Here is an 18,775-nt window from a genome sequence, read left to right on the forward strand (position 1 = left end):
CGCTGCTCCCTGGGGGCCAGGGCTCCGCTCTAGTGCCCCCTCCTGGGAGAGGCAGGGCCGCCCCCAGCTCCCGGGGACCTTCAAACGATGGAGGCGGCCCCGGGGGAACCAAGGCCTCTGGACGCAGCAACCAAAGGTAGTGACAGACCCAAAGTATTTATTCCTCCAAGCTCCACGCGCTCGATCGCCGCGGTCGTCCTCCGGGCACGCCAGGAGCTGTTCCTAGAAGACTCGCTCCTGCGGCCGAGCGGGTGCGGCGGGTCGCGCCCTCCAGGCCGCCAGCCCGGGGAGGGTCCCGCACCGCGTCCCCCGCCAGGGCCTCGCCGCCGCCTCACCGAGGCCGAGCAATTCCGCCGGCAGCTCAGGCTCCGGGGTCGCTGGCCCGGGCGGCCGGGGGGGGGGGGGCAGCTGGGGGGGCAGCTCCCGCCCGGCAGGCGGCGGAGCAGCGAGGCCCCGGGTTCGGCGCCGGCGGACGCGGAGGGGGCGGGGGGGGAGGGGGCGGGCCTCGCTCTCGTCGGCCGCCCGCGGGCACCGGGAGGCCCTCGAAGCCGCACTCGGGAGCCGACGCGCGGCAGGGCCGGGGGGGCGGGCGCCCCGGAGTCCCCCCCTCGCTGGGCGCCCGCTGAAGCCGCCGAGCCCGCCCCGCCCCGCCGCCGCCGCCGCCGCCATGGGCCGGGCCCTGCACAGCGAGCGCCCGCCGCCCGGCCCCGGCCCCGGCCCCGACCCCCGCACCCGCCCCGGCCCCGGCCCCGGCCCCGCCGCGCCGCCGCCCGCACCCCGCCGCGCCCGCGCCCTGGCGCTGCTCGGGGCCCTGCTGGCCGCCGCCGCCGCCGCCGCCGCCGCCCGGGCCTACGCGCAGCACAGCCAGGCCCAGGCCGCCGCGCGGCAGGTCCGGCCCGCGGGGAAGGGCGGGCGCGGGGACCGCCGAGGGCCTGGGCTCTGGGGGTCGGGGCGGCGGGGGGGCTCGGAGGGGCTCGGAGGTGGGGGGCTGGGGGGCTCGGAGGGGCGGGGGGCTCGGAGGGGCTCGGAGGGGGCGGGGGGCTCGGAGGTGGGGGGCTGGGGGGCTCGGAGGGGGCGGGGGGCTCGGAGGGGCTCGGAGGTGGGGGGCTGGGGGGCTCGGAGGGGCGGGGGGCTCGGAGGTGGGGGGCTGGGGGGCTCGGAGGGGGGGGGGCTGGGGGGGGGCTGGGGGGCTCGGAGGTGGGGGGGAGGGGGGGGGGGAGGGGGAGGGGCTCGGAGGAGCGGGGGACTGGGAGGGCTCGGAGGGGGCAGGGGAGGAGGCGGGGGAGGGCAGGGAGGGCTGGGAGGAAGGAGGAAGGGGAGGGGAGGGGGAGGCACAGGTTGAGGGTAGAGGCGGATGGACGGTCCGGACGGGTGGGCCGCGGAGGGTGACAGGAAAGGGAGGGAAACGGGCTGGGGGTGGCAGGTTGCTGCAGGGAGTGCGAGGCAGGGCCTGGGGCAGACGGAGGGGCGGTCCAGACGGTCCGGACGGTCGACTTGGACCCTGGGACTGAAGCTGGGACGGGGCCAGGGCCTGGTGGTGGCCCCGGGGAGTGTGCCGGGACAGTGCTGAGGGGACAGGAGAGGACACAGGGGAAAGAATGTGAAATGGGGATGGGACCAGATAGTCCCACGTCGGACAGCCTTGGGGTAGTGGACAGTGGACGAAGGAGCAGAGTGAAGCAGGGACCAACAGGGACAGGCTGGGGGCCTGGGGCTCTGGGATGATGCAGAGGTGACATTTGGATGGGTGGACCAAGTGTTGTGAGAACTCAGGAAGAAGGTGGTGGGAGCTGCCCCCTCCACCTGTTTGGGACCCTGGCTGGTATCCAACTGGTGCTCCATGGAGTCCTTTCCTCTCCCGCAGGAGTCAGCGCTGAAGGCCCTGGGGACAGAAGGCCTCTTTCTCTTTTCCTCCTTGGACACAGACCGGGATATGTACATCAGCCCCGAGGAGTTCAAGCCCATTGCTGAGAAGCTGACAGGTACCAGGAGAGGCTGGGGTCCGGAGAGGGGGGCACCCCAGGCATGGCCCCTAGCTTCTCAGCCACTGTGTCTGCCCTGAGCAGGAGGGCCACCTGGAGAGGGAGATGGGGGTTCCTGGCAGCCCTGGGGCTTTGACCCTTTCTAGCTGGCAGTTTGGGTGAGCTGCTCTGGCACCTCACCTGCTGTCCTCTCAAGTTCTCAAGCGCAAATACTAGGTGACATTCCCTGACCGCCCCTAGACATGATTTTAAGCACTTCATGTGAGTTATCTCTTTAATCTTCACAGTGTCCTGTGAAATAGCCACAGTCATAATTCTCCTGTTTATAGTTCAGGAGACTGAGGCACAGGGAGGAGCAGAGCTAGGATTAGAACTCGAGCCATCTGGCTCCAGATCCTGCACCAGTTCACAGGTTTGAGGATTGGAGAGTATCTGCAGAGTGACCAGTATACAGTAGCTGATCAGTAGACAGGAGCTCTTTACTAGTATTACCAATTAGTAAATTCTGCGTAGGTGTTATCAGATTCCTGGCCCATCCTGGCGACCCATTTTTACCTAGTTGTAATCAGTGATTTTTTTCTTATAAAGATGAGATGCTGAGCTATTCTAATGAATTATTAAATGCTTCTCTCACTGTCTCACCACCACGCCAGTCTCTGTCGATTTCTCTCCAACTTCTTTTTTTTTTTTTCTCTCCAACTTCTTGTGACATTTCTTGAACTTGGGATCTTGTTATCAAAATTGCCAGGTGTAAGTAGGTCAATAGATGGGAAAGGCAAAGAAGAGATGCCAGCTGCTCTCAGGTGAGTGAGCACCAGAGCACAGTGATGGGCTTTCCGTGTCTCAGGCTGGGTCGGGTAGGTCGACCACTTGCTGGCCCATGACCACAGTCCCTGCCAGAGGAGGAGGGTCAGATGAAAAATGTGAATTTGCTGGAGCAGACATGGGTCAGTGCCTCTCAGTGGCATTCAGTTCTGCTGTGAAAGCAGATGGATAGGTAAACAGGTCGGCCTCGTGTGGATTTGCTTTGACCTCTTATGCCGCAAACACTTCTCTGAGCATCCACACGGCCGCCTCCTTGTCCTCTTTTATGGACAGAGAGAGTGAGTTCCCTCATAATGACTTGTTGGACAAGCTTGCTGGGCTTGAGGGCACTTTTAATTTTTTTCACATAAATCTTTTTCTCCATCAGGGGAAGATATCCCCCCGCCCCTTACCACTTAGGCCACTAGGAGTGCAAAACTGTTTTGGGAAAACAAAACATAAAATAAAACAGAGCCCAAAACATCAAATCTATGCAGGAAACAGGAACAGTATGTCTAGTTGGTACAGTTATGAGTGTTTAATTTTCTTTATACCATGAAAGATTTACGAATTGTCTGTCATGAGTTACTTATAAGTCAGGAAATAAAACTTTTTTTATGAAAAAAACTAAAAGGCCATAACAGGCTGGACACTGTTATTAATAGTTATCTGTGATAAGAGCAAAATAATCGAAAAAGCAAGGCAGACTCATAAGCTTGCACATTCCAATTGTTCCCTTCCTCTGAGGTTTGCAGATTGCTCTTTGGAAAGTTTTGCTGCGTTGGCTTACAAATGCAGAAATAACTGTGATCCTTCAGAACAGGGCTTTAATCAGGGGCGTCCCGATTAAAAGGGCAGCTTCCTGACTCTGGCCCCTTAGGATTCTGACTCAGTGGGTATGTGTAGTTTAAAAAGGCATCCCAGAGATCCTTGGGTGGCTCAGCGGTTTAGCGCCCGCCTTCCCCCCAGGGCGTGATCCTGGAGTCCCGGGATCAAGTCACCTTGGGCTCCCTGCATGGAGCCTGCTTCTCCCTCTGCCTGTGTCTCTGCCTCTCTCTCTCCCTCTCTCTCTCTCTCTGTGTCTCTCATGAATAAATAAATAAATAAATAAATAAATAAATAAATAAATAAATAAATAAAAAGCATCCCAAATGAATCTGACCGATTCCCGTTGAAGAATTGCTCCAAATGCTTCCAGTTGGCCTGTCAGTCAGTTCACCAGCAGATGCCACACGTCATCTCTGTCCCACGAACCTGCCCAGGGACAGCAGGCATGACGAGTCCTGCCACTGCCTTACTCCTTGGAGGGCCCCTCCCTTCCGTCAGTCGCCCCTCTTGAAATAGGCTTCATTTCTCCCTACAAATTCGTCGTGACTCCCTCCACACAGAAAGGTCTCAGTCCTGGCCTACCTCCGGCAGGAAAAGACCTGAGAAATCAAGTTCGGCCACTGGCACTCCAGCCCCCCCTTGCACAGCTGGGGAAACGGGGTACCCAAAAAATCAGGGACAAGCGAGTCTCCTCTCTTCCAAACTGGCGTTTTTGAGGGCATTGCAATCTATCTCAGAGCTTATGACCCCAAAGGTGGTGTCAAAAATGGTTCTGTTTCTTGCTTTCATTCCTTGTTCTGAGTGACTCTCTGACAAGCGTTCATTTCTTCACGACGCCCCCCCTGACAGGGATACGCAGGGCAGCATGGTCTTGATTTCCCACATAGGAAAACCAGAGGGGCTGAGTGATTTGCCCCAGATCATCTAGGAAAGGGGACTGACCTCAGCCTGGAGCTGGGCTGACCAGGCCCAGCTGGTGGGTTCTCTTCTCCGAGCCCCAGACAGCAGCTTCTCACTGGTGCTGGGACCCCGGCCACTGGGAGAGGCAGCTGCGTGCCCAGATGCTGCCTTTGGCGGGCCCTGCACCAAGTTCATCTCTGACTGAGCTCACAGAACAGAGGGAAGTGGGACAACCAGCCAGCCTGGCTTGGTGGGAAGAGCACAGGGTGGGTTTAGTCTGAGCCCTAGCTCCGTGGCTCCCTGATCCTGAATCCTCCAGTACTAGTCACACAGCTGAAGTTATCACAGGTTCACTCCACCAGACCTGGTGCTAACACTACGTGGATTCTCTCATCCAATCCTCCTAACAAGCCCCTGGCCAAACATCACACAGCTGGTGAGGAGTGGGATTTGAATCCAGGTCATTGGGGTCCTGAGCCTTTAAGGGAACGGAATCCCTGAAATCACAGTGCCCTCGGAAGAGGGTCATGGTTGATTGTGGGTTTAGAGTAAAACAAGCCTGGGTTTGAATCCTGATTCCCTCACTGCCTAGCTGTGTGACCTTGGGGCAGTGACTGCACCTCTCTGAGCCTCCACTTTCTTATGTGTAAAATGGAACTGGTAAAAAGGTTACTATCTGCCTCTCAGGACTACTGTGATACTTATTGGTTGCTACTTAGGTAATTGTTAACTGTTACTCCAGCTGTAGCCTGGCTCCCTTAAATCACCTTCCAGTAGGGGGGAAGGGGGGAAGATGGGGGGTGGACTTTCTCAGAGAAGAGAGGCCCTGCTGCCTGAGGGCAGGCCCCGTGTCCAGCAACTGTGTCTCCTAGGGTCAACTCCTGCAGCCAGCTATGAAGAGGAGGAGCTGCCCCTTGACCCCAGTGAGGAGACGCTCACCATAGAAGCCCGATTCCAGCCTCTGATCCCAGAGTCTATGACCAAGAGCAAAGATGGGTTCCTGGGGGTGAGTCTGAATGGGGGGCAGTGGAGGCTGCCCACAGGTGGGACCACGGATACATGACTGTGCTCACTCACCTCCTGAGAATAGGTCTGTGCTCTGTTTACCTTTCCTTCTTTCCTTCCTTCCTTCATCAGCTGCCCTCTGTGCCCCCAGGGTGCCAGGCCCTGAGGGGTCCTGAAGCGAGTGTGATGCTGACCCTGTTGCCGAAGACACAGTCTGGTGCAGGAGGGATAAGCATGAGCCCCTAACCCAGATGGGATCTGGGCTGGCTTCCTGGAGGCAGTGCCATCTGATAGAGACAGCAGGAGGAGGGGGCTCAGCCAGGGGAGGCAGGGCTAGAAGGACCTGGTCAGAGGAGGCAATACGTGACCCGGAGCCAGTGGTGAGGCAGGTGCCTCACGTAGGCTCATTACCCTCTGCAAGTCAGTTTTATTCCCCAGGCTGTGAGTTTCTCGAGGGCAAGGCCTGTGACTCATACCTCTGTGCTTCCTCAGGCCCCTGGCACCTGACAGGTGCTCTGCTGAACTCCAATCAACCAGACCTGAGGGGCAGGGGGTCATTGGTGGGGGGAGGGCACCTGACAAATGCTATCCTGAGCCGCCTCACCCTGGCCTGAGGCCCCGTGGCCCAGGTCTCCAGCCCGTCCTGGCACCGAGGCATCGCACAGCCTGTCTGCCCTTCCCGCCTTCCTTCCTCAGCTCACGCTGTTCCAGCTCCTCCAGATGTCCAGGCTTTCTTCCAGCCATGAGCCTTCTCATACGCTGTTCCCTCTGCCAGAAGCAACTTTTCCTCTTGGCCTGGCCCGTACCTACTTGGCCTTTCCATCTCCCCTGAAGTGCCACCTCAGCATAAACAAAAGTCTGGAGGCTGGAAGTGCCAGGCCAGTCGTGAGGCCAGAGCACTGGTGCAGCTGGACCCAGAGCACGTGGGACACGGGCAGGGGTGTCCCAGTCAAAGGGGCTGGAAGGGAAGTCGCCAGACTGCGGAGGGCCTCGGTCTCCTGACTTTGGCCTTCCTGCTGCAGCGGCAAATTACCAGAGCGGATTCTAAATGAGGGGGTTCCCTTGTCAGATGCTTGGGGGCCGGGGAGAAACGGGAGACAAGAAGACCAGTTCTCGGGAGGGACGAGGAGGTAGGCCAGGGAGGCGGTGATGATGGAGAGGAAGGACGGCCTAGAGGATGCTGGGAAAGGAAGGAAGACAGGCCATGGCTACTAGTGGAAGAAGGGGGGAGGGACTCAGGCTTCTGGATGGTGACCAAGTGTGGGGTGGGCCACTTGCCCCATGGGGCCCAGAGTGAGGAATGGGTCTGCTGAGGAGCCAACGAGGTCAGTCTGGACACACTGAGATTGCAGCGCCAGAGGATGTCCTGAGAGACAGTCCAGGAAGTGAGTTGGAAACAGGTTTGGCCTTCCACACACGACCTGGGTAGGGAAGGTGGGCAGTGACAGCAGGTGGTTGCAGTTGTCCGAATAGACAAGTCCCCTACCAAGCAGTGAGAACCCCGTGGGACTGGCGGGGTGCCAGGGCCCAGCCGCACTTACAGGGAGGACAGGTCAGGACAGCGCCCCACAGAGCGCAGGCTCCCCTTCAAGGGGGGCTCCCCTGCAGGGGCTGCCGGCCTGTGGGCAGGACCTGGCAGGCAGGTGGCTCAGGCTGGCCCAGCACAGCCGGCCCTGCGCCGTCAGCCCTGTTGGGGGGTAGCTCTGAGAACCTCCCTCCTCCCAGTGCGCCTGGCCCCCCCACCACTGGGGGGGTTAGGTAGAGAGGGAACCTGATGCTATTCAAGAGCGCCCCCGAAGGTGCCAGGCCCTTGCTCTCCTGGTGGCTGGGCCCCCTGCCTGTGGTGCAGGGGGGCAGGGAGCGGCTGCTGAAGGTGAAGCTTTTTACCAGAGGCCGTGCCCCAGGTCCTGGCTCCGTGCTCCACATGTGCAGACAGACAGGCCTACACAGTCTCACCCTCATAGAGCTCACCAGACAGGGTGCCCTACAGACTGGGAAACAGCTGAGGGACGCCAGGCAGGCCAGGTCCTGACCAGCGAGGTCCAGGCTACCCTAGAAGTGGGTGCTCTCTAGGGATGACCTTCCTTCTCCTGAGGTCACATCCTGCTCTTTACCCCAGAAATTTCCCCCAAGAGGTGGTTACCACTTTTCTCCTCAGATTTTTCCCCAAACCCTCAGTTCCCTCAGTAGGACATTAGCCCCAGGAGGAGACTTGGAGAGAGGAAGTCTAAGGAGAAGGAAGGCTGGTGGAGGGGGTGGCAGGTGGTGGCACTCAGGGCTGCCGGCTGGCGTGAAGGAGGGAGGCAGGACCAGGCGCCCGTGAGGCCTGGAACCGTGCGAGTGGGCTTGACCAGGGAGGGAAGCAGCAGGCAGAGCCCTGCTCAGAGCCCCCCACACCGTGTCAGCCTGGGCTGGGCCTGAGTGGGCCAAGGGGGCGCTGCTTCTTGGGCTGGGGGGGGGCGGAGGCGGTGACGTGCGCCTTGGCTCTGGCGACATAGTGCCAGGCCTGTGGCCATCACCGGACAGAAGCACCGCTGGGTCTTTCTGCTCCCTTAGCTTGTGGGCTGGCTCGGGGCTCAAGGGAGACCTGCATCCACCCACGGGATGGGGCCCCCCACGTGGTTCTCAGCACCCTAGAGTTTCGGCCTTCCCCTGCCCAGGTCTCCCGCCTGGCCCTGTCCGGCCTCCGCAACTGGACCACTGCAGCCCTGCCAAGCGCAGTGTTTGCTGCCCGCCACTTCCGGCCCTTCCTCCCGCCGCGGGGCCAAGTGGCGCTGGGAGAGCCCTGGTGGATCATCCCCAGCGAACTGAGCGTCTTCACTGGCTACTTGTCCAACAACCGCTTCTACCCACCACCGCCCAAGGGCAAAGAGGTGAGGGCTGCCCCTGGTGAGCCCTGGGGCCCCAGCACGGCCCCCCTGCGTCTGCTCTGCACCCGGACCCCCAGGGCCAGGCACCCACCTGCTCTCCTGCCTGCCTCTGCCCACCCCCTCTCGGGCCCCAGGCCTGCAGGCCCAGAACAGCTCTCCCAGGGGGCCCGGACCCAACAGGCCAGCTTGGGTCTTCACTGCCCTCCCCCGCCCAGGTCATCATCCACCGGCTCCTGAGCATGTTCCACCCTCGGCCCTTCGTGAAGACCCGCTTTGCCCCTCAGGGGGCCGTTGCCTGCCTGACAGCCATCAGCGACTTCTACTACACTGTGATGTTCCGGTACGTACTCCTCAAAGCCCCCCCCCCCCCGCCTGAGACCCCAGGGACGCATGGAAGGGCACAGCACCATGAGGCCAGGGCCTGCCTGGAAGCCCCCAGTGCTACCACGTACCACCCCCTGGTCTTGGGCAAGCAACGTTGGCTATCTGGGCCTCAGTTTCCTCATCTGTGGGTGGGGTGGTGGTGACTTCCTCCTGGGAGCAAGGAGAGCATGGAACATGCTTAGCATGAGGATGGTGGCTATGACTGTTACCCACCCGGAGGGGGGCGTGTGAGAGCTGTGACACCAGGTCACACACACCCTGTGGAGGCTGTGACGGCTCAGAGGAAGGTTGGCCAGGCAAGGCCTCTGGAGAAAGCCATCCAGGCCCTGGGGACGGGCAGCGCTCTGAAGGCCTCGCAGCTTCTCCTTGCCCCCATGTTCTCCTTCCTCCCCTTGCCCAGCCCGTCGTCCTCAGCACGAGAGTCTGGCCAAGGGTTCCCCAGCTTTGGCAAGAAAGCAGCAGGGTGGGCCATGGCTCAGCAGGGGGCTGCTCCCAGCCTGGCTGCCTTCCCCCCAGGATCCACGCCGAGTTCCAGCTGAGCGAGCCACCTGACTTCCCCTTCTGGTTCTCACCTGGCCAGTTCACCGGCCACATCATCCTCTCCAAAGACGCCACTCACATCCGAGACTTCCGGCTCTTCGTGCCCAACCACAGGTGGGAGCCTTGGCCCCAGCCCGGCCCTGCACCCCACTCCACCCCCCAGCTCCAGAAGCTCAGGCGCAGGGGCCCAAAGGCCCCTTCTCTCTGCCCTGCCTTTAATCCCCAGAGCCACTTCTCTTGGGAGGGGCCTGGAGCTGACCCAGGAGGAGGCCGCCTGAGGTCAGCACAGGTGGGTCCGTTCATCATCTGGCAACCGTGTCCCAGCTGGCCTGGACCGCCAGCTCTGTGCCAGGGACCCGGTGCAGCAGCCACCAGACCCTCCCCAGAGCTGGAGCCTTACACCCTCGTACTGCTGACAGACCACCCACAGACCCATAGCCACAGCCTGCACCTGTCACCCAAGGGGAGGGCTGGTAGGTGGGGAGGCACCTGGCTGGTCTGGGTCCAAGAAGCCTTCCCAGAAGAAGAGACATCTATGCAGAAACCTAGGGGGTTAGGAGGGTTAGCCAGGCAAAGGGAGCAGCACATGGAAAGTCCAGCAGACCCTCCCCTGCCACCACAGGCCCTGAGGGGCAGAGGAAAGGGGCCTTTTGGGAGGGCTCCATGCCAGCCGCCTGGCTGCGTGCCCAACCTGCTCAGCGTCAGCCTCTTGTCAGGGGAACAGGGGACCTAGAAGGCCTGGCTTCATGTCTTTCCAGATTCCTCCCTCATAGCAAGTGGTTGCATAGTGGGTCTGAGTGACCCAAGACAGGGACAGGGACAAGACCTTGGCTGGGAGCTGGGAGTCCCATAGTTAAGTCTCCACCGTGGCACCTCTGAGCTGCGTGGCTGTGGACAAGCCCTTGGCTGTCTCTGAGCCTCAGTTTCCTCATCAGCTGGTTGGGAGGATGACTCTTGAGCACCAGGGAAGGGATGGTTGGGTTAGCCTGGGGAGAGAAAGTTGCTCCCAGGAGCAGGAGTGGTTTCCTCTCCCTCTCCCTAGCAAGCAGGCACCCCCCACGCCCCTTACCCCTGCACAGGCTCAGCCCATGACACATCTGCCTCCACCCCAGGGATGGAGGAGGGGTTCCTGGATGGCAAACAGGGCAGGGGCAAACGACCAACCCCAGGACCAGCTGCTCCTGAGCCTGTGTCTCAGGACCTGGCCACCCTGCTCACCCCGCCCAAGGTGCTTAGTTGCCGGTCCTGGGGCGCCCTCGTGTGGCCGATCTGCAGATGGCACCTGGTGGGGCCCCACTCCCTGCCTGAGAGGGAGCAGGGGCCAGGCTTTCACTCCTGCCCCTCTCTGTGTCCTGGGGGAGGCAATGATGATCTTTCTGCCTCAAAGAACCGTGGGAAGCGCATGAGACACGGATGTAAAGCCCTGTGTGAACCGTAAAGGGCTGGGTCAGTGGAGCGTGATGTGGTTGCAGTGACTTCCGAAGAGGCAGCCCAGGGACAGAAAAGGGCCCGGGCTCTTCAGTCAGAATCCCAGTGGCCCCAGGAATTTGGGTTCACCTTGCCACGCCTCGGTGTTCTTATATGTAAAATGGGGAGGTTGTGTGCCCTCAGAGAGAAAGTTTGACCTGGGCCTGGGTGATGGGGGTGTTTTGCCCTGATCACCGTCTCCCTGTCCCCAGGTCTCTGAATGTGGACATGGAGTGGCTATATGGGGCCAGCGAGAGCAGCAACATGGAGGTGGACATTGGCTACATCCCCCAGGTGAGCACACGAGTGGTCCCTACCCGGGTCTGGAAGCAGGATTTGGCTGCGGGGCAAAGAGCCTCAGGCAGGCCAGGGTAAAGGACAGAGCACCTGGTGAACTGAGGCCAACTATCCCCAAAGCCAGATTCTGGAAAAACACCTGATCCTGCACAGAAAACCCAACAGCTGCCATTGGCCCTCAGACTGCTTCCTGTGGTAGGAGCCCTGGTTGGACACTGGCTCTGTCCCAGACTCACTGCAGCCTTGACCAGGCCCTGCCCTTCCTTGGGCCTCAGTTTCTCTACCTTTGCAATGGGTGGGGTACCTTTGAGGGTCTTTTAAGGATTCTTGCCCATCTCTGAGACACCCTTACTGATGTCATCCCCCACTGACCCCTGGCCCAGATGGAGCTGGAGGCCACAGGCCCGTCGGTGCCCTCCATGATCCTGGATGAGGACGGCAACATGATCGACAGCCGCCCACCCTCGGGGGAGCCCCTCCAGTTTGTGTTTGAGGAGATCAAGTGGCAGCAGGAACTGAGCTGGGAGGAGGCTGCCCGGCGCCTGGAGGTGGCCATGTACCCCTTCAAGAAGGTGGGGCCGGGGGAACAGTGGGTGGGCACTAGACTCCAGGCTGGGTACAGGGCTTGCTGCTGAGGCCACCTCCCTGCAGGCCTGGCCCGCACCAGTGGGGCCTCTCTTGTGCCATTCAGAACTTGGCAGGAGGCATGCTCTGGCCCAGCAATACCCTTTCTTGTACGTGCACACACACATACACGCACACACACACACAGTACAAACACACACATCCACACACATCCCACACAGCTCCTGAATAGGTCCCTAGCCGCACCCAGTAGCTTCTCTCTGTCTCCCCTTCACCCCAGGTCACCTATCTGCCATTCACCGAGGCCTTCGACCAAGCCAAGGCCAAGAACAAGCTGGTGCACTCAATTCTGCTGTGGGGGGCCCTGGATGACCAGTCCTGCTGAGGTGAGGGAGACCCCGCCAGGCTGAGAGGATAGGGGGAGACATCACACCTCGTAGTGTGCAGGAGGCCCTGAGGCCAACAGGACTGTCCTGTTGGAGCACAGGGGGCTTAGGAGAGTTCTGTGCTGAACTCAGAAGAAGCTGCTGTTCACAGCAGGAAGAGTCCAGCTCAGTCATTTTCAGTGTGGAGACCTCGGCTAAGTGACTTCCCTCCCTGAGCCTTGGTGTTCTCGACAGTGGAGGAGGGGTAACATACTTCCCTCCCAGATCTGTGAAAATGGTGGTAAAAGTGCCTGTGCTTGTGAAGTGTTGCACACAGCTCAGAGAGAAAACAGTGCCAGGGGCCAGCCACACATTCACTTATTCAGAAGATTCCCCCAAAGATTTTGGGTGTCTGACAACAGATACAAAGATGAGTACAACAGTGCGCCTGCCCTCATCCAGTCAATCAGCAAACATCGCGCCGTAGGCCAGGTGCTGGGGGTCTTCTAAGTCAGAAGTCAGTCCCAAGGATGGGATGTGGTCCCATCCTTGGGGAGCACAGCATGTATAGAAGGACAAATGTGGTGAGCGTCACACAGGGCAAGGTCCAGGTGGCACAGACTCTGTAACTGGGGGCTCAGGGAAGGCTTCTCAGAGATAGTGACTGGAGGCTGAGACTTTGAAGGAGGAGTAGAAGCTCATCAGGTGACAGGAGGAGAGGTGTTTTAGGTAGAAAAATCTGTGCAAAGGCCCTGGGCTCCAGAATTTAGTGGCTTTAAGGGGCTGTCATTGTCCCTGGCCGAGGGTCCCTGGGCCCTGGGTTTGTCTGTCTCCCCCACCTGACCCCAGCCCGGCCCCATCTCAGCCTAGGACCCCAGTACATCACGATTGTAATTACAGCCCCCCTCCATTCAGCACCTACTCTGTGGCAGGCTCCTTGAATCTTATCCTACTGGCACGCACAGACTATGCGGCCGCCCAGGAGGCTTATCGCCGATAGAAGACCCAGTAAGACATGTGGGGGTGCCTCTCATCCTTCCGGCCTTGCTGTTCCCTGAACAGGTTCAGGGCGGACTCTCCGGGAGACCGTCCTGGAAAGTTCGCCCATCCTCGCCCTCCTCAATGAGAGCTTCATCAGCACTTGGTCCCTGGTGAGGGAGCTAGAAGACCTGCAGGTGAGTGGCAGGTGGGAGGGAAGAGCCCCATGGGAGCCCGGGGACGGAGCCAGAGGCTGAGGCAGCGGGTGTGTCACCTGTCCCCACAGAACAGCCAGGAGAACCCAGCCCACAAGAAGCTAGCCGGCCTGCACCTGGAGAAGTACAGCTTCCCCGTGGAGATGATGATTTGTCTGCCCAACGGCACTGTGGTAGGCAGCCCCCAGCCCCTGCACCCACCTGGGCCCGGCAGGCAGCGTGGGGCGCCAGGTAGAGACCTCATCGTGCTTCGGGGCGGGGCTGGCTCCACGACTTCCTGCCACTCTCCCAGCCAGTCTGAGCCTCAGCTGTCCCCATCTCTAAAATAGCAACTGTCGTGCCCACCCTGCTGGCCTCACACGGGCTGGCACTCTCTCCCACTAGAAGGGGGACCCCAACAGCACTTTGGGGACTGGGCAGCAGTGAGCACAAGCTAGCAGCAGAACGGACAGGAACCTGGCCTGGAAGGGAATGCTCTCCCTGGACCGCTGTGGCCAGCTCAGGGATGGAAGGAGGAAGGAGGGGCCAGGCCTTATGGCAAAGCAGAGGGGACCAGGGGCACCCGTCCGAGCCAGGGTGCAGGACCCTACCTCTCCCCGGGGGGAGGGGGGGCCTATGAGCACTCACACACGTTCTCTCAGGGCCTTGCACAGTTTTGGGAGATGGACAAATCACAAGGGCTGATTTTACAAACAAGGAAACCGAGGCTCAAAACAGGCCAGAGACTTGGGGAAAGTTGCACCGTTAAGAAGTGCAGCTGGTTTTGAAGCCGGGCCCACCTGCGAGCCCGTCTCATGCCCCTGACCCTTCCTGTCCCCAGGGACGGTTCATATGGGACTGAAGGCCAGGAAGGGTAGTCAGCTTCCCCAGGATCTTGAGCAGGGGGCCGGGGGGGGGGGTGGGCAGAGCTGAGGGGGGCCAGGGAGAAGGCCACCGGTGCCCTGGCACTCAGCACCGTGGAGCCGGCCCTGGCGGGGCCCTGGCATAGGGAGCGGGGCGGACAGAACTTGGCCTGGGAACTGCGCTGTCCCACTCGGCCATTTGTTTCTTGGCCCGTGTCCTGGGCACCTGCCCTTAAGGAGCTGAGTGGCCTGCGGGGGGAGGCTGGCATGGGGTAGGTGGGAGTCACAGCGGAGGGGAGTGTGGAGTTCAAGGGTCACGGGAACAGAGAAGAGGGGCTGGGGGAGTGGGGCGAGGGGGGAGGCGTTGGGTTCTCGCCAGTGGGTGAGGCACAGAGGAGCTCTGCAGGCAGAGGGCCCTGGGTGCCCAGAGGCGGGAGACGGGAAGGGCCGGGCCCTGGGCCGGGTTCTGTCCCGCCTGTCTGCCATCTGCCTCGAGTGAGGACAGTCTGAGGCCCGAGTTGGCCCCTTCCCCCAAGAGAGCAGGAGCAGACAGGCCACGCAGGGGCCCACCACTCTCCTCACCCAGCCCCTCTCCCAGGTCCACCACATCAACGCCAACCACTTCTTGGATATCACCTCCATGAAGCCCGAGGATGTTGAGAACAACGTCTTCAGCTTCTCGTCCACCTTCGAAGACCCGTCCACGGCCACCTACATGCAGTTCCTGAAGGAGGGCCTTCGGCGTGGCCTGCCCCTCCTCCAAGACTAGTGTCCCATCCCTGAGAGGCTAGGCTCGAGGTGGGGGGCTGGAGGAAGGGCCCCCAGTGCCGAGCACCGACCCCTCAGGTGCAGAGCCAGCAGTCCTCATACCCCTGCCACTCCCAGGCTGCCTGTGGGATCTGAGGGCAATGAAGGGTAGCCCCCTACTTTGCCTTGGTGATGGGAGGACTGCCCACATGGTTCTGGAAGCTGCTCAGGACACCAGAAATGGGGCCTTGGGTCATCTCCCGGGACCTCACTCACTCAGGCACATAGTTCAGGTACCTGTGGGGTGAAGATCAGTGGGGAGTGGTGCTAGGAAGACAGGGCCACCTCTCTCTCCTTACATTTACCCCCTCCCAAAAGAAACATCAAGAAACCCTGGACTAGGGGCTAAGGAGGGGTTGCCAGGGAAGCACTCTTGTTCAGAGCCTTCTTCCTGGCTGCCCTCTTCTGCCTGTTGTCCCCAGTGGGGTCAGCTTCAGCTGGAGACCGCCTTCTGGAGGCTCAGGGCAAAACCCTCCTTCAGGAGAGTTCCCTGTACCTAGGAACTCCCCAGACCACTCAATCCAGCCTAACAGTAGGACCCAGTACCTGTTTCGGGACTTGCTGGAGGCCAGCTGCCTGGAGAGGTTCACTGTGAAGTAGGCTTCTGCTCTTAGCAAGAGAGTTCACCGAGGGGTTCCTGAGGCCCAGGGCCAAGGCACCCCCACCACCTACCCCACCAAGGGTCACAGGACTAGTAGAGCCAGCCTCCTGCCCCTCAGACCCACAGAAGTGTAGCTCAGCCAAAGAACATAGCCTCCCCCAGAGCCAGTGGCAGGTCAGGGCAGCCCAGACCAGCTTGCCCATCCCCCGAGTGGCTCTTGGACCTCCTTGGCCTCCCTTAAGGCCTTGATCTACGTCCTCAGCCCTGACCACAGCCACAGCCAGTCTTTTTTTTTATACATGCAGAACAGTGTTTTTATGTGAAGTTTCTCACAGTTTGTAGGTATTTTTGATAACCCTGACACTGAGGAGAAAGAAGGGGGCAGTGTCTTCCCGCAGCAGCAGCCCTATGATGGCTGGATCTGAAATCCTAGATGGGTCCAGCTTGATGTCTTTGCAGCTGCACCTACGGGAAGAAATATTCCTCTCTTTTCTTCCAGCTTTTTAAAAAAGGTCAGTGTACCCCCAACCCTATCCTTGTCTTCCACTCAGCCCCATGAGAGATCCTTGGGCCTTCACGAAAGTCTTGGAGCCAAGCCTGCTCCCCAAGGCCTGCCCCACAGGGGCTCTCTCTTAAACCTGGGAGGGGAAGGCAGACCTTTCCTCAGACACACTCCCAGGCCTCCCACCCTGAGTTCTCCTGCCTGCCACTGAAGTATCCATACTGAGCCTTTTCTATCTGGGGCACTCTGTTAACATTACTTGTATTTTCTCATTTAATCCTCACAACAAACCTGTGAGGCAGATATTAATTGTTCCCATTTTGCGGATGAAGAAACTGAGTCTCAGGGAAGTGAAGGGACGTGCCCAAGGTCACTAAGTGGCAGAGTTGATTTTGGAGTGTTTTGGTTTGCACTGCACCCCCAGCTCCCTCCCCTGCCCATTTTAACTGAGGTGAAAAAAGAAAGCCTTTCAGACCAAAATGCCTCACTCCCCTCTGATCTCTAGACCAAATGAGGCTGGAGCCAGCAAGCTCAGCCAAGTTCGTGTCCTTCTGGGAGGCTGTGCTTCCACTCCCCTTACTGGAGGGAGGGCACCTAGGTCTGTCTCTGCGCTTCCAGGCATGGGTGGCCACAGCCAGTCCCATGAGCCACACAGAGGCAGCAGACACTCTGCTTCGATGCCCAGCAGGCTCTTCCCCTTGTGCAGGGCGCTCTTCCCCTCGTGCAGGTCCAGGAGGGCCCGCCCCACAGTGAGCAATCCTTGTCCCTTGTAAGGCTTTGCTTTGGCTTTCTCAACTCATACCTTTTCCTGTCCCCCACTGTGCCTTGAAGCTCATGGTGGGGGAGGGCCTCCAGCCCCCTCCTGCTACCCATCTGTACTCCCCTCACCTCCCCACTCGTCCTATAATAAAATTGGAGAGACTAGGATGGTTCTCAGTGCCTTTCCTTTGAGCGGGTTATGGGTCAGTTCTATCCTTGGTCTGACTCCTCTGTGGAATTGGCTCGGCACATGGGCAAGGGAGCATGGCTGGAAAGTCTTGGGGACTATCTTTTGTCACTAGAGGGCTTGAGTGACATTCTTTTTTTTTTTTTTTTTAAGATTTTATTTATTTATTCATGAGAGACACAGGCAGAGGGAGAAGCAGGCTCCATGCAGGGAGCCTGGTGTGGGACTTGACCTCAGATCCCAGGATCACACCCTGAGCTGAAGGCAGATGCTCAACTACTGAGCCACCCAGGTGTCCCTTAAGTGGCATTCTTAAAGTAACTTTGTGATAGACCTAGTAGTAGAACTTACTACTGTTTTTAGAATGGTGAGAAAGATTCTGAAGTTCATTACCCATTGTCTTAGAGGCAGAGCCTAAGACAAGCATTAGGGATTTTTTTTTTTTTTTTTTTTTTTGGAGGGAATACACTTCAGGGAAAACCTGTATAAGAAGGAGTGAAGGGCTGGGATCCCTGGGTGGCGCAGCGGTTTGGCGCTTGCCTTTGGCCCAGGGCACGATCCTGGAGACCCGGGATCAAATCCCATGTCGGGCTCCCGGTGCACGGAGCCTGCTTCTCCCTCTGCCTGTGTCTCTGCCTCTCTCTCTCTCTCTCTCTCTGTGACTATCATAAAATAAAAATAAAATTAAAAAAAAAAAGAAGGAGTGAAGAAGGGATGCCTAGCTGGCACAGGTGGAGGAGCATGTGGCTTGATCGCAGGGTTGTGAGTTCAAGCCCCATGTTGGGTGTAAAGATTACTTAAAAAAAAATAATCTTTTTTTTTTTTTTAAAAGCCTTTAAAATTAAAAAAAAAAAAAAGGTGACGAAGAATGGGGAAAGGAAAGATGCTAAGCAGGGATAGGATCTGGGTGGACAACTCTGAGGTCTCTGGCCAGGACAGCTATGTAACTTGCAGGATCCAGTGCAAAATGAAAACTGCAGTGCCCCTTGTTTTATATTTATACACATATATACATATATGTAAAATAATAATATAAATTATACAGTTTCAAGAGGGCAACAGTAGAGCATTCAAGCAAGAGGCCCTGTGTGACTGCCCACACCTGTCCCCCGTGAAGCCAGCCTGTCCCTGGCCGCCAGGACTTGCAGGCTTTGAGACAGAGGAACCGCAGCCTGGGAGCAGGCACAGCTGTTTGCTGAGGTCAGAGGAGGGCACGTGACCCAGGCCTGGATGCCCTGGAGACCAGGACGAGGACCGGGGCCCTGAGGGTTTAAGCAAGAAGAGGGAGCGGGTGAGGGGCGTCCGGAAGGAAAGCGGGTCCCTTTCCCAATGCCCCTGCGGTCTTGCCTGCCAGCCTATCTCACCGCACCTGCCCTGTGCGTGTGGGATACGCAGAAGACAGCTACAAAGGTAGGAGTCCGAGGAGAAAGGTGGACAGGAGGCTGTGGAGGGTCTTGGCTGGGAAGCATGAAGCGTGAGAAGCGGAGCGGGGCGAGATGAGGCAAGGCCGGGGGTCGGTCCGGGGGCCTGGAAGGCCGGGGGGGGCCGTTCTCAAGCGGACAGCAGACGCCACACCATTTGGGGCGCGGGCGGCGTGGTCAAACGTCGGCCGCTAGAGGTGGGATCAGGACTACCCAAGGAGAGCGGCGACGAGGCGCAGACCCGCGGCGATGCGCCCCAGACGGCCGCGGGATCTCCAGGCGCCGCCGCGGGATCCCCAGGCGCGGTCAACTTTTCCCAGAGGCCGGGCCAGCGCGGGCGGGCGTGGCCGCGGTGGGCGTGGCCCCTCCTCGGGTCCGCCCGTGAGGCCGCCCCGCCCCGCCCGAGGCCGCCTCCCGAGGGCGCGCGGGGCCACTG

At 59.6% G+C, this 18,775-nt stretch overlaps 1 protein-coding gene across 1 annotated transcript; it reads left to right on the forward strand.

The window, feature by feature from the left end:
• Positions 1-1,464: 1,464 nt before the first annotated feature.
• Positions 1,465-16,896, forward strand: SELENON (selenoprotein N). The gene is made up of 11 exons (XM_055332400.1): positions 1,465-1,982; positions 5,387-5,520; positions 8,180-8,392; positions 8,605-8,729; positions 9,290-9,427; positions 10,993-11,074; positions 11,461-11,649; positions 11,943-12,048; positions 13,090-13,202; positions 13,292-13,393; positions 14,661-16,896. Exons 1-11 carry the CDS (start codon positions 1,841-1,843, stop codon positions 14,829-14,831), a joined length of 1,515 nt encoding a protein of 504 aa, XP_055188375.1. The 5' UTR covers positions 1,465-1,840; the 3' UTR covers positions 14,832-16,896.
• Positions 16,897-18,775: the final 1,879 nt, after the last annotated feature.

This window comes from Nyctereutes procyonoides, unplaced genomic scaffold (genome assembly GCF_905146905.1).
Source record: "Nyctereutes procyonoides isolate TBG_1078 unplaced genomic scaffold, NYPRO_anot_genome, whole genome shotgun sequence".
NCBI classification, from domain to species: domain Eukaryota; kingdom Metazoa; phylum Chordata; class Mammalia; order Carnivora; family Canidae; genus Nyctereutes; species Nyctereutes procyonoides.